The sequence below is a fragment of the Mobula birostris genome, chromosome 5 (assembly GCF_030028105.1).
Source record: "Mobula birostris isolate sMobBir1 chromosome 5, sMobBir1.hap1, whole genome shotgun sequence".
NCBI classification, from domain to species: Eukaryota; Metazoa; Chordata; class Chondrichthyes; order Myliobatiformes; family Myliobatidae; genus Mobula; species Mobula birostris.
Genome location: NC_092374.1, coordinates 187,930,191 through 187,946,180, shown reverse-complemented (window position 1 = coordinate 187,946,180; position 15,990 = coordinate 187,930,191). Strand labels below are relative to the sequence as shown.

The window sequence follows — 15,990 nt, the reverse complement described above, 5'->3', positions numbered from 1 at the left end:
ATTTCTGCAATAAGGGTTTACTCAATCTAGGATTTTTATTGTTCTAAATATAAGATAAATTTATAGAATCTATTCTGTCAAGAACTTTTTAGGAACAAAAGAAGGAACTGCCTGATATATAAAAATTTTGGTAAAACTATCATTTTAATAGCATTAATTCAACCCATTAATGATAATGTCATAGGAGACCATTTAGAAAGCATTTGTTTGGTGTCGCCAATTAATGGAAAAAAATTATATGTATAGAGATCCTTCATAGCTTTAGTAATTTTAATACCAAGATAGGTAAAGTAAATTTTAGCAATACTAAAAGGTATTTGATGATTTGGATCCGAGTAATTATTAATAGGAAATAACTCACTTTTGTGTAAATTTAATTTATACCCAGAAAAACTACTGAATTTAGAAAATATAGATCACATAGAAGGAATAGATTTCCTTGGATCTGAAATATTAACTAACAGATCATCTGCATATAATGAAACCTTGTGTACTTTGTCCCCTCTCTTAATACCTTGAACAGTGTTAGAATCTCTAAGGACAATAGCAAGGGGTTCTAAAGCCAAGTTAAATTATAAAGGGCTAAAAGGGCATCCCTGTCCAGTACCCCTATATTATCTAAAATAGGGAGATTTTTGATTGTTAGTTATAAGAGCAACCATAGGAGCATGATAGATCAATTTAATCCAGAAATAAATCCTGGGCCCAGATTAAATCTTTCCAAAACCTCAAATAAGTAAGACCACTCCACCCTATCAAAAGCTTTCTCTGCATCAAGAGAAACAACACATTCAGATTCTTTAGATGGAGAAGAGTGAATAATATTTAATAATCTTCAAATATTAAAATGTGAATATCTGTTTTTAATAAATCCAGTTTGGTCATTGGAAATGACAGTAGGTAAGATTTTCTCAAGTCTATTAGCCAAAATCTTAGAGAGGATATTAAAATCCACATTCAATAGAGAAATTGGTCTCTAAGAGGCGCATTCAGATAAATCTTTACCTTTTTTAGGAATTAAAGAGATTGAAGCTTCATAGAAAGTGTTTGGGAGAGTCCCAGAGGATATAGAGTCAGTGAACCTTTGATATAAATGAGGTATATCAGTAAAAGTCTTATAAAATTCCACTGTATATCCATCCGGTCACAGAGCCTTAGCTGATTGGAGAGAGGATATAGCCCTTGCTATTTCCTCTTGTTTAATAGGTGCATCTCATGTATTCATATCTTGAGTAGAGATTTTAGGTATATTCACTTTTTGCAAAAAACTATTCTTAAAAGTAATATTATCTGAAAATTCAGATTCATAAAGGTTAGAGTAGAAATCCATAAATATCTTATTAATTTCATAAGGATCTACCGTTACAGTTCTATCATGTCTTCTTATTTTCAGGATCTGTCTTCTAGCCATACTTGCTTTTAACTGTCCAGCTAATAATTTGCCTGATTTGTTTCCGTGTATATAAAATTGGCTTTTGGATTTAAAAAGTTGCTGTTCAATGGGAAAAGTCAAAAGCAAGTCATGTTGTGCTTGGAGTTCCACCCTTTCGTTAAAGAGATCTTCACTAGGCGTTACTGAATAGAGTTTATCTATTTCTTTAATCCTATTAGTGACCAGCAAAAGTTCTGCCTTAGTTTTCCTTCTTGAACCTACTGAATATGAAATTATCTGTCCCCGAAGAAAAGATTTCATCGTATCCCAAATAACCAAATTTGACATTTCCTCAGTTGTATTCAATTCAAAAACAGAGAAATTTGTTCTTTAATAAAATTTACAAAAGTTGAATCTTGCAACAATGAAATATTAAATCTCAGCTGAGGTATGTGAATATTATCAGAGAGTTCCAAAGTTAGTTTCATAGGTGCATGATCTGACAACGCAATCACATCATAGGCACACTCAACAACAGAGGACACCAATCGTGTATCCGAGAAAAAATAATCAATTCTAGAATATTTATAGTATACATGTGAAATAAAAGAAAAATCTTTAGGAAATTTAAATCTCCAAATATCGACCAGACCATATTCTAATAAAAAAGAATTAATACAAGTCGCAGCTTTATTAGGAAGTGACGGATTGGTGGACGATCTGTCAATCAACGGGTTAAGACAGCAGTTAAAGTCACCGCCCATAATCAACTTATATTCATTTAAATTCGGCAGTACAGAAAATAGCTTCTTAAAAAATTCAGGGTTGTCTGTACTAGGTGCGTATACACATACCAAAGCCACCTTTTGACCACACAACAAACCAGTAAGAATTAAATATCTTCCAATTAAATCAGTAACAGTATTAAAATGAACAAAAGGGATTTTAGAATTAATAAAAATAGGTACCCCTCTTATTTTGTTTACTGATAAAGAATGAAATAAGGGTCCCTTCCAAAATTTAAAAAAGCGATTTTCATCTTGTCTACAGATGTGTGTCTCCTCCACAGAAATAATATCTGCATGAAGTGTTTTTAATTTCTTAAAAATCTTTCTGCACGTAATAGGTTGCTTCATACCATTTAAATTCCAAGATATTATATTGATTTTATTAAGATCCATACTTAAAACTTAATTTAAAAATTTTATAAAGTAATCTAACGCTCAGGCGCAGCATAAATCGGAAGAAAAGGTGAAGCTTGACTCGATCAGAAAGAGAAGCAAGCTGATTGACAGAGAAAAACCCCTCAGGGCTGCCCAGTCGAGAAAAAAACTAACCTAATAGACCCACCCACCTCCCCCAAAAGCCCAGAAATCGTCCAATAGGCGAACAACATGCTAATCTATTGACCCTTAACCCCTGTCTCCAGTTGGCAGCTCCGTTTACAAAGTAAAATTCACCACCACAAAAAAGACATAACAAAGAATACATAAAGAAGTAAACAAATTCCAAATATTTTCATATTATGTCTAACAGTAGTTAAGACCGAATTAACAACGGCCATCTTAAATCCGCTTAATATACACAGCCATGTTTTCAAAAAAAAGATGAATCCCATCAACTAATATATACTACAACTAATATTAAAGACTTACAAATCAAAGAAAAATAAGTAAATATATATGTGTTAAATTCAGAACTACATTAACTGTTAAAGCAAACAGCAACAGATCTAAGTAAGTTAACCAAGTCTGTATCTAAACATAGATAAGACGAAAAGCGGACTTTCATCAACGGTGTTACAAACCACTCCCAGTTAAGGATCAACTGTTCAAATTGCTTCCGAAGTGGACTTAAATTCTTTTATAAATTTTCAACCATCTTCTGGAGAGTCAATTCGTTTTGGACGAGCATTGGGTGGAGTACTCATCAGACGGGCAACAGCTCATTTAAAAATTCCGCCATCACTTCCCGATATTTAATTCTTTCGGCATAAATCTCTGGGGCAAAACCTTCCACTATACGAATCTGAACTTCATTATTGATTAGTTTATCCCTTTTCCTTGTATTCGGAAGAATAGCTTCTTTGGTTGTAAAATAATGCAAACAAAGAATTACAGGATGTGGTTTAATTTTGGCTGATGATTTAAAACGCCGAATTCAGTAGGCTGTGTCCAATATCGGACAGGCTTCGAGAATGTCACAAGAAAGTGAATATAACATGTTCAAATAAAACTTTAGTAGCTCACCGGTTTCCGTATTTTCAGGCAAACCTAGTATATGTAGATTCATCCTGCGATTTCTGCTTTCCAATTCAATTGTTTTCTTCTTAATTCCTTATAATTCTGAAGTATCCTCATTAATTTTCTTTTCCACAAGAGACATCATCAAATCCTGTTCCTTAATAGATTGATCCATTAATTCAAATTCCCTTTCAATTCTGTGAGTACTCTGCTTAAGCGGCTGTTATCGATCTTCCAAATTCTTCAAAGACTCCTGAATAGCGATGTTGGTTTTTTCAAGCAATTCATTAGCTTTCGTCAATTTATCCATTTTGGTATCCAGCGTACCGATCTTCACATTAATAGCTTCCACTGAAGAAAACATTCTTTCTGAAGTAGAAACTTCCTCTGATTTCTCTGTTTGTTGCGGCTCAGAAAGGGTTTTGCCACTACGTAATTCGGTTCCAGCCATCTTAATTAATCATAAAATCCTTCAGCAAATATAATAAATCTTCAAACTTCAAATGGATCTAGCAGTGGAAAGTAAGTTATGAAAGATGGAGCTGAGACAAAAGAAGTCTTACTCCGTACGCTGCCAAATGGAGACCCAGAGTCTTGCCATTAATGCTATATTCTGCCATCATATTTGACCTACAAAAATGAACCACCTCACACTTATCTGGGTTGAACTCCATCTCCAGAAAGGGAAAGAAGAGGGGTAATAGGCAGGTGAGGAGAGGGGAACACAGTGGCAAATAGAAGAAGAAGGGACGGGAGGGAGAAAAATTACTGGAAGTTGGAAAAATCAATATTCACGCCATCAAGTTGGAGGCTACCAGATGGAATATGAGGTGTTGCTCCTCCAACCTGAGAGTTGCTTCATCATGGCAATAGAGGAGACCATGGACTGACAAGTCAGAAGGGAGACTGGAACTAAAATGGTTGGCCACCGGGATGGTGGATGGTACAGAGAATGATGTGCTGGATGCAGAGTCCCGTGGGTGGTAGGTGAAGACAAGAGGAACTCGGTCAGTGTTAGGGATGCAGAGTCCCGTGGGTGGTAGGTGAAGACAAGTGAAATTCAGTCAGTGATAAGGATGTGGGCTGAGAAGTGGCAGATGGAGTTCAACCCGGAGAAGTGTGAGGTGGTACACTTTGGAAGGACAAACTCCAAGGCAGAGTACAAAGTAAATGGCAGGACTACTTGATAGTGTGGAGGAGCAGAGGGATCTGGGGGTACATGTCCACAGATCCCTGAAAGTTGCCTCACAGGTAGATAGGGTAGTTAAAAAAGCTTATAGGGTGTTAGCTTTCATAAGTCGAGGGATAGAGTTTAAGAGTCACGATGTAATGATGCAGCTCTATAAAACTCTGGTTAGCCACACTCGGAGTACTGTGTCCAGTTCTGGTTGCTTCACTATAGGAAGGATGTGGAAGCATTGCAAAGGATACAGAGGAGATTTACCAGGATGGTGCCTGGTTTAGAGAGTATGTATTATGATCAGAGATTAAGATAGCTAGGGCTTTACTCTTTGGAGAAGGAGGATAAGAGGAGACATGATAGAGGTATTCAAGATATTAAGAGGAATAGATAGAGTGGACAGCCAGTGCCTCTTCCCCAGGGCACCACTGCTCAATACAAGAGGACATGGCTTTAAGTTAAGGAGTGGGAAGTTTAACGGTGATATCAGAGGAAGGTTTTTTACTCAGAGAGTGGTTGGTGCGTGGAATGCACTGCCTGAGTCAGTGGTGGAGGCAGATACACTAGTGAAGTTTAAGAGACTACTAGGCAGGTAAATGGAGGAATTTAAGGTGGGGGCTTATATGGGAGGCAGGGTTTGAGGGTCGGCACAACCTGGGCCTGTAATGTGCTGTACTATTCCATGTTCTGTGTTCTATGATGCAGAGTCCCATGGGTGGTAGCTGAAGAAAAGAGGAACTCGGTCAGTGTTAAGGATACAGAGTCCCGTGGGTGGTAGGTGAAGACGAGAGGAACTCGGTCAGTGTTAAGGATGCAGAGTCCTGTGGGTGGTAGGTGAAGACAAGAGGAACTCAGTCAGTGTTAAGTATACAGAGTCCCGTGGGTGGTAGGTGAAGTCAAGAGGAACTCGGTCAGTGTTAAGGCACCGGAATGATGTGTGGAGGGCAGATGCCTGTGAATGGAGGAGATGCGATTGAGGGAAGCGTCAATAGTGGAGGAAGGGAAACGCTGTTCCTTGAAGAAGTAGGACATTTCTGATTTCCCAGAAAAGAAAGCCTCACCACACAGACACAAAGGAACTGATGGAAGGGAATGGCATTTTTACAGGAGAGAGGTTGGGAGGAGGTACAGTCAAGATAGCTGTGGGATTCAGTAGGTTTACAAAAGATAACAATAGACAGCTTATCCCCAGACATGGAGACAAAGATCAAGAAAGGAGAGAGAGAGAGAGAGATGTGTCAGAAATGGACAAAGTGAATTTAAGGGCAGGGTGGAAGTTAACCATAGCTCCAAGTTCATAGATCTCTAAGAAGGAACATCGGTTGATATTGTGGAGAAGAACATACATGGCATGCTGATATTTATAATTTGGGACAACAAGCAAGGTCAGAAATAGAAAGATAGGCCGGATGAATTCGTGGCTGAGGTGCCGGAGCAGGGGGAGAGGTTCAGGTTCTTGGGATCTCTTCTGGGGACGGAATCAACCTGTACAAGAGGGACAGGTTACACTTGAACCAGAGAGGGGCCAATATCCTTGCAAGAACATTTGGGGGTGGGATGGAACTCTGAGCAGGAACAACACACGGGATAAAGCAGTAATCTGCAAGAGCAAGTTTTGTATTCAGGATATCAGGATGAAGGGAAAGAAAAGAATACTCAGTCAAACTGCATTTAATTCACAGCATGAGGATTAAGAGGTAACGTGAGTGAGCTCAGAATGTGGATTGGCTCTGTGGACTGGGATGTTACAGCCATAACAGAAACATGGCTGAGAGAAGGGCAGGACTGGCAGCTCAATGCTCCAGAATACAGACGTGATAGTAGATAGAGGATTGGGAAGCTTTTAAAAACCTAGAGAGAGCAACTAAAAAAATTAATTAGAAGGGAAAAGATGAAATATGAATGCAAGCTAGCAAATAATATCAAAGTGGATAGTAGAGGTTTTTTCAAGTATGTTAAAAATAAAAGAGAGATGAGATTGGATATAGGACCGCTAGAAGATGAGGCAGGAGAAATAATAATGGGGGACAAGGAGATGGCTGATGAACTAAATGAGTATTTTGCATCAGTCTTCACTGTGGAAGACACTAGCAGTATGCCTGATGTTGTAGTGTGTGAAGGAAGAGAAGTGGGTGCAGTTACTATTACAAGAGAGAAGGTGCTCAAAAAGCTGAGAGACCTAAAGCTACATAAGTCACCCAGACCAGATGAACTGCACCCAAGAGTTCTGAAAGATAGCATTAGAGATTGTGATGGCATTAGAAGTGATCTTTCAAAAATGATTGGACTCTGGCATGGTGCCAGAGGACTGGAAAATTGCAAATGTCACTCCACTCTTTAAGAAAGGAAGAAGGCAGCAGAAAGGAAATTATAGACCAGTTAGCCTGGTTGGGAAGATGTTAGAGTCAATTGTTAAGGATGTGGTGATGGAGTACTTGGTGACACATGACAAGACAGTACAAAGTCAGCATGGTTTCCTTCAGGGAAAATCCTGCCTGGCGAGCCAGTTCGAATTCTTTGAGGAAGTTTCAAGTAGGATGGATGTTTCAAGTAGGATAAAGTGAATGCTGTGGAAGTTGTTATTTGGACTGTCAGAAGGACTTTGACAAGGTGCCACACATGAGGCTGCTTACCAATTTAAGAGCCCATGGTATTACAGGAAAGATACTAACATGGTTAGAGCATTGGCTGATTGGTAGGAGGTAGTGAGTGGGAATAAAAAATCCTTTTCTGGTTGGCTGCCAGTGACTAGCGGTGTTGGGACCACTTCTTTTTATGCTGTATATAAATTATTCAGATGATGGAATAGATAGCTTTGTTGCCATGTTTGCAGATGATACGAAGATTGATGGAGAGGCAAGCAGTTTTGAGGAAATGGGTAGAATGCAGAAAGACTTAGACAAATTTGGAGAATGGTCAAGAAAGTGGCAAATGAAATACAATGTTGGAAAATGCATGGTTATGCACTTTGCCAGTAGAAATAAATGTGCAGACTATTTTTTAAATGGGGAGAAAATCCCAAAATCTGAGATGCAAAGGGACTTGGGAGTCCTTGTGCAGAACATCCTAAAGGTTAACTTGCAGTTAGAGTCAGTGGTGAGGAAGGCAAATGCCATTTTAGCATTCATTTCAAGAGGTCTAGAATACAAGAGCAAGGACTTGATGCTGAGGCTTTATAAGGCACTGCTGAGGCCTCAGCTTGAGTATTGTGAACAGTTTTGGGCCCCTCATCTTAGAAAAGATGTGCTGGCATTGGAGAGGGTCCAGAGGAGGTTCATGAGGATGATTCCAGGAGTGAAAGGGTTATCACACAAGGAATATTTGATATCTCCAGGTCTGTACTCACTGGAATTCAGAAGGAAGAGGGGAATCACATTGAAACCTTTCAAATGTTAGAAGGCCTAGATGGAGTAGACGTGGAAAGGATGTTTCCCATGAGTCTAGGATGAGGGCACAGCCTCAGAATAGAGAGGCGCCCTTTCAAAATAGAGATGCGGAGAAACTTCTTCAGCAAAGGGTGGTAAATTTGTGGAATTTGATGCCACATACAGCTGTGAGGCCTGGTTGTTGGGTGTATTTAAGGGAGAGATTAATAAGTTCTTGATAAGACATGACATCAAATGTTGTGGGGAGAAGGCCGGGAACTGGGGTTAAGAAGGAGGAAAATAAAGGATTAGCCATGATTGAATGGCGGAGTAGACTCGATGGGCCAGATGGCCTAATTCTGTTCCTATGTTTTATGGTCTTATGGTCTTATGGACAGAGGTACAGATAAATGAGGAGGGGATGTTGCCTTTTGATCACGGAGGACACAGCATCAGTGATTAGAGATGACATCTTTGGAGGTTCATTCTGTGAAGCTGTATGGACTGAACATCATTTCAAACTCCTGGGAGTGAACATCACACACAACTCTCATGGTCCCAGAACACATCCTACACGGCAGGAAAGCTCACCACTGCCTCATTTTTCTGAGGAGTCTGAGAGAGCGAGACTTTGCACATCCACACTCATGTCATTCCACAGATGCACAGTAGAGGGCAGCCTAACAAGCTGCATCACTGCTTGGTACGGAAACTGCACTGTGGCGAACAGGAAGGCTCCACAATGGGTAGTTAAAACTGACCAACCCATCACTGGCACCAAACTACCTGCAATTAATGACATATTGTATATAGAGTACGGTGTGGTCCATTCTCATCTCCTATCAGATTACTTCTTCTCCAGCCCTTTACCTTTCCTGCCCACCTGGCTTCACCTGTCAACTTACAGCTTGCCTCCTCCCCCTCCCCCCACCTTTTTATTCTGACATCTTCCCCCTTCTTTCTCAGTCCTGAAGGAGGCTCTCAGCCTGAAACGTCAACCGTTTATTCATTTCCAAAGATGCTGCCTGACCTGCTGAGTTCCTCCAGCATTGTGTGTGTGTCGTTTTGGACTTTCAGCATCTGCAGACTTTCTCATGTTTACGTAGCATCCACGCCAGGACCACCAGACTCAAAAACAGTTCCTTTCCCCAAGCGGTGAGGCTGATCAACACCTCCACCCGCTAACTCCACCACTACATTATAATTTCCCATCACTGACATTATGTACAAGCCAGTGTCACTTTATGGATAGACAATCAATCTATGCATGTAAGCTGTCGTGTGTATTTATAGTTATTTTGTGATTTTTATTATTGATAATGTGTTCTTCATAGTTTGTATTTTTTGTGCTGCATTGCATCCAGAGTAATAATTATCTTGTTCTCCTTAAACTTGTGTACAGGAAATGACACTGAACGATATTTAAACTTTGAAAAGTTTCCTGAGTAGAGAGACCTAGACAGAGGGTGCAATACTGGACCTCCTCTTGGAGAATGAGGCAGGGCAAGTAACTGAGGGAGCAGTCAGGGAGAACTTTGGCTCTGGTGACCACAGTTCTTGTAGTTTTAAGATGGTGATGGAAAAGCAAGCATGGGACCCCAAGTTAGGGTTGAAAACTGGGGCTGGGCTAATTTTGTGGGAATTAGGCAGGATCAAACAGGGGATTAAATTAGATAATGTGCATTTTTATGTGGATGAATTCTCAGGGCTTGACTGAGTATATCATCAGAATACATTGGAAGCTAAAGAAGAAATTGTGGAGGCTGTTGAAGAGATATTTGCTTCATTTTTAGCCACTGGTGAAATTCCCAAAGACTGGGATGTAGCTACTGTCATTCCGTTGTTTAAGTAGAGTAACAAGGAGAAGCCAGAGAATTACTTGAAGAAGTAACTAAAACTGTTGGTGAGAGTAGGTCAGTGGATGTTGTCTTCTTTGACCTTTCCAAAGCGTTCTAGGTCCCACATGGCAGTTTAGCTCCCATGGAATCCAGGGAGAGCAATTTGGGTGAATTCAAAATGAGTTTTTTGGTAGGAATCGGAAGGTTTTTAAGGGTTATTTCTGGGAATGGAGGTCAGTGATTAGTGCTGTGCTCTATGGGTCAGTATGGGGACCCTTGTTATTTGTTAATTATAGAATGATTTAAATGTGAATACACAAGGCTTGGTCAACAAATATGCAGATGACACAAAATGAGGAGATGTTGGTGATAGTGAAAATGGTTATCGTAGATTGAACAGTGATCCTGATCATTGAGGGAAGAGGGTTGAGAAGTGGCAAATAGATTTCGATACAGATAAGTACAAGGTATTAGATGCATTTTGGAAAATGGAACTAGTTTGCAACTGGTACTCTGAATGTTCGGGCACCAGGGAGTGCAATGAAACAGAGAGACCTCGGAGTACAAGTACATCGTTCATTGAAAGTGGTGTCACAGGTAGACAGGGTGGTGAAAAGGGCATTTAGCATGCTGACCATCTTCAGTCAGGACATTGAGCAAAGGAGTTGGGGCATTATGCTGCAGTTGTATTAGTCACTGGTAAGGCTACATTTGGACTGTGTACAGTTTTGTTCAGCCTGATATAGGAAACATGTAATGAAACTAAACCAAGTGTAGAAAAGATTTACGAGGATTTTGCCAAGACTAGAATTATAGGGAGAGGTTGGCCAGGCTATGTCTTTATGGATTGGAACATGGGGGAATTTTGCCAAGACTAGAGTTATAGGGAGAGGTTGGCCAGGCTAAGTCTTTATGGATTGGAACATGGGGGAAGGAGACCTTACAGAAATGTTTAAAATAATGAGAAACATAGATAAGGTGGATGGAATCAGCCTTCCCCAGGGAGGGGATCCCAAATCTAGGGGTGGGCAGAGATTTCAGGTGAAAGTGGAAAGATTTAACAGAGATCTGAGGAGCAACTTTTTCACACAGAGGTTGGTGAGTAGATGGAACGAACTGTCAGAGGAAGTGGTTGTGGGAAGTACAATCTTTTCATGTAAGAAATACTTAAATCGATACATTCAGGGACAGTACTTGGAGGGATATGGGACAGATACAGTAAATTGGTACGAGCTCAGAGAACAATGTGGTCAGCATGGACTCGTTGGGCTGAAGGGCCTGTACCTGTGCTGTATTCTCTATGATTCTACATTGCAACTTTACAAAACACTGGATAGGCCACACTGGGAGTACTGTGTGTAGTTCTGGTCACAACACTATAGGAAGGATATAGTTGCACTGGAGAGAGTGCAGAGGAGATGCGACGGGAAGTTGCTGGATTGGAGGAGTTTGGTTATGAGGAGAGATTGCATCGGCTGGGCTTGGTTTCCCTGGAGTGAAGGTAGCTAAGGAGTGACCCTTATAAGTATACAAGGTTGTGAAAGGCATAGATGGGGTAGAGAGTGAAAATCATTTCCCATGGTATGACAGGGGTATCAAAAACAACTTTTGGGTTTAAGCTGAGAGGAGGGAGTTTTGAAGGAGATGTGTGGGATGACCTCGGGGTTGAGGACCCCCCTGCTCGACCAAACCTTGGAATTCTCATTTGGGTGGATGCTGCACAACGTGTCCCCTGTTTCAAATCAGTACCCCGGAATAACAAACGGTACGCAATATGCAGTTAAACGACTAAGATTTTATATTTGACTGTGGGGTTAGTAGATAAACAAAATATAAAATAAAATGTACCAAGAGACTTATTAATCAGTTTGTCAGTTCGTGCACAAATCGTTGGAGCTCACGGATTCCCCTGCGCTGATCCTCCGATCGTTGTCGACCTCCGAGCTTCCGCCCAGAGCCCGGAGAGTCGGGTAGCCCACCGACTCCTCGAGCCCATCTCCTCTCTTCATTCCCCTCACGCCTTCTGCCCAAAGCCCGCAAAAAACCGATAGATTTTAGACAGACAAGAAAGAATAACCTCCCTCCCATTGGTTAACACTGAATTCCAAAGCCCCGTTATCTCTGCTTATAACCCAGACATGCTGCTACAGAGAACCCACTACCTCAGCAGTTAACATTACAGAGAAGCCATTTTATTAGCCTTAGCAGTTAGCATAGAAGTGAACCCCTCAGAGATAGATGGGGTAGAGAGTGAAAATCATTTCCCATGATACGATAGGGGTATCAAAAAGAACTTTCGGGTTTAAACTGAGAGGAAGGAGTTTTGAAGGAGATGTGTGGGATTAGTTTTTAAAACAGAGAATGGTTGACATCTGGAACACACTGACAGAGGATGACATGTTTAGCATTACAAGAACGATTTAGAACCTCATTTAAATAGACATGGTTTAGAAGGGTATGGACCTCATGTGGACAAAATAGATTGGTGTCCATGGCCGGTTAAAATAGCAACAAGTAATCTTCACCAATGTGCATCATTCATCTAGAATTTATAAGGGATTATTTCATTCATTACAGGCAGGAACGAAAGAACTAATGAGAACAACCGTGGTGAAACAGAGCAGGTATTTTGTTCATATAAATTCCTGCAGTTTTATTGTGTTTAAATAGTTTGTAAATTCACTGTTATTTCTCCCTCTCTCAGTTCACACATGAATAAAGTCATTGGAATCTTCCTGCTCTATTTATAGACATAGAAATATAGAAAAACTATGAAGTTGTGCCGAACATGTCCCTCCGTTAGAAATTACTACGCTTACCTATAGCCCTCTATTTTTCTAAGCTCCATGTATCTATCTAAAAGTCTCTTAAAAGACCCTATTGTATCCGCCTCCACCACCATTGCTGACAGCCCATTCCATACACTCACCACTCTCTGAGTAAAAAACTTACCCCTGACATCTCTTCCGTACCTACTCCCCAGCACCTTAAACCTGTGTCCTCTTGTGGGAACCATTTCAGCCCTGGGAAAAAACCTCTGACCATCCACACGATCAATGCCTCTAATCATCTTATACACCTCTCTCAGGTCACCTCTCATCCTCCGTCGCTCCAAGGAGAAAAGGCCGAGTTCACTCAACCTATTCTCATAAGGCATGCTCCCCAATCCAGGCAACATCTTTGTAAATCTCCTCTGCACCCTTTCTATGGATTCCACGTCCTTCATGTAGTGAGGCGACCAGAAATGAGCACAGTACTCCAAGTGAGGTCTGACCAGGGTCCTATATAGCTGCAACATTACCTCTCAGCTCTTAAACTCAATCCCACGATTGATGAAGGCAATGCATCATATGCCTTCTTAATTACAGAGTCAACCTGCGTCGCAGCTTTGAGTGTCCTATGGACTTGGACCCCAAGATCCCTCTGATCCTCCACACTGCCAAGAGTCTTACTGTTAATACTATATTCTGCTGTCATATTCTACCAAAATGAAGCACTTCACACTTATCTGGGTTGAACTCCATCTGCCACTTCTCAGGCCAGATTTGCATCCCATCGATGCCCCGCTGTAACCTCTGACAGCCCTCCACACTATCCACAACACCCCCAACCTTTGTGCCATCAGCAAATTTCTAACCCATCCCTCCACTTCCTCATCCAGGTCATTTATAAAAATCACGAAGAGTAAGGGTCCCAGAACAGATCCCTGAGGCACTCCAAAGGTCACCAATCTCCATGCAGAATATGACCTGTCCACAAACACTCTTTGCCTTCTGTGGGCAAGCTGTTCTGGATCCGCAAAGCAATGTCCCCTTGGATCCCATGCCTCCTTACTTTCTCAATAAGCCTTGCATAGGGTACCTTATCAAATGCCTTGCTGAAATCCATATACACTACATCTACAGCTCTTCCTTCATCAATGTGTTTAGTCATATCCTCAAAAAATTCAGTCAGGCTCGTAAGGCACAACCTGCCCTTGACAAAGCCATGCTGACTATTCCTAATCATATTATACCTCTCCAAATGTTCATAAATCCTGCCTCTCAGGATCTTCTCCATCAACTTACCAACCACTGAGGTGAGACTCACTGGTCTATAATTTCCTGGGCTATCTCTACTCCCTTTCTTGAAAAAAGGAACAACATCCACAAACCACCAATGCTCTGGAACCTCTCCCGTCCCCATTGATGATGAAAATATCATTGCCAGAGGCTCAGCAATCTCCTCCCTCGCCTCCCAGAGCAGCATTGGGTACATCTCATCCATTCCCAGCGACTTATCCAATTTGATGCTTTCCAAAAGCTCCAGCACATCCTCTTTCTTAAAATCTATGTGCTCAAGCTTTTCATTCTGCTGCAAGTCATCACTACAATCACCAAGATCCTTTTCCATAGTGAATACCGAAGTAACGGATTCATTAAGTACCTCTGCTTTTTCCTTTGGTTCCATACACACTTTCCCACTGTCACACTTGATACGTCCTGTTCTTTCACGTCTTATCCTCTTGCTCTTCACATACTTGTAGAATGCCTTTGGGTTTTCTTTAATCCTGCACACCAAGGCCTTCTCATGGCCCCTTCTGGCTCTCCTAATTTCCTTCTTAAGCTCCTTCCTGTTAGCCTTATAATCTTCTAGATCTCTAACATTACCTAGCTCTCTGAACCTTTTGTAATCTTTTCTTCTTGTCTAGATTTATTACAGTCTTTGTACACCACGGTTCCTGTACTCTACCATAACTTCCTTGTCTCATTGGAATGTACCTATGCAGAATTCTACACAAATATCCCCTGAACATTTGCCACATTTCTTCCATACTTTTCCCTGAGAACGTCTGCTTCCGATTTAAGGTTACAATTTCCTGCCTGATAGCCTCATAATTTCCCTTACACCAATTCAACGCTTTTCTAACTTGTCTGGTCCTATCTCTCTCCAATGCTATTGTAAAGGAGACAGAATTATGATCACTATCTCCAAAATGCTATCCCACTGAGAGATCTGACACCTGACCAGGTTCATTTCCCAATACCAAATCAATTACAGCCTCCTCTCTTGTCGGTTTTTCTACATATTGTGTCAAGAAACCATCCTGAACACACCTAACAAACTCCTCCCCATCAATATCCATTGCTCTAGGGAGATGCCAATCGATATTTGGGAAATTAAAATCTCCCATCATGACAACTCTGCTATTATTACACTTTTCCAGGATCTGTTTCCCTATCTATTCCTAGATATCCCTGTTACTATTGGGCGGCCTGTAAAAATCACGCAGTAAAGATATTGACCCCTTCCTGTTCCCGACCTCCACCCACAGAGACTCCATAGACAATTCTTCCATGGCATCCACCTTTTCTGCAGCAATGACACTATCTCTGATCCACAGTGCCACACCCCCACCTCTTTTGCCTCCCTCCTTATCCTTTCTGAAACATCTAAAACTCGGCACTTGAAGTAAGCATTCCTGTCCCTGAGTCATCCAAGTCTCTGTAATGGCCACCACATCATATCTCCAAGCTCTATGCTTCACGCTCTAAGCTCATCCGCTTTGTTCACAACACTCCTTGTATTAAAATAAACACATCTCAATTCTTCGAACAGAGCGCGTCCCTTCTCTATCACCTGCCTGTCCTCCCTCTTGCACTGTCTACTAGTTTTCTCTATTTGTGAGCCAACCTCTTCTTCCCCAGTCTCTTCGGATCAGTTGCCACCCCCCAGCAATTCTAGTTTAAACTCTCCCAGCTAGCCTTAGCAAACCTCCCCACCAGGATATTGGTCACCTTGGGATTCAAGTGCAACCTGTTCTTTTTGTACAGGTCACACCTGCCACAAAAGAGGTCCCAATGATCCAGAAATCTGAATCCCTGCCCCCTGCTCCAATCCCTCAGCCACGCATTTACCCTCCACCTCATTCTATTCCTATTCTCACTGTCGCATGGCACAGGCAGTAATCCTGAGGATACTATCTTTATGGTCCTGCTTCTCAACTCCCTTC

General features: G+C 41.2%; 1 protein-coding gene across 1 annotated transcript in view; it reads left to right on the top strand.

The window, feature by feature from the left end:
- The window catches only part of LOC140198439 (uncharacterized), a 163,841-nt gene that overhangs the window by 144,788 nt on the left and 3,063 nt on the right, over positions 1-15,990 (top strand). Inside the window, exon 17 of the mRNA XM_072259529.1 lies at positions 12,576-12,622. Within this exon, the coding sequence (XP_072115630.1) occupies positions 12,576-12,622 (47 nt within the window). The remainder of the gene's footprint in view (positions 1-12,575; positions 12,623-15,990) is intronic.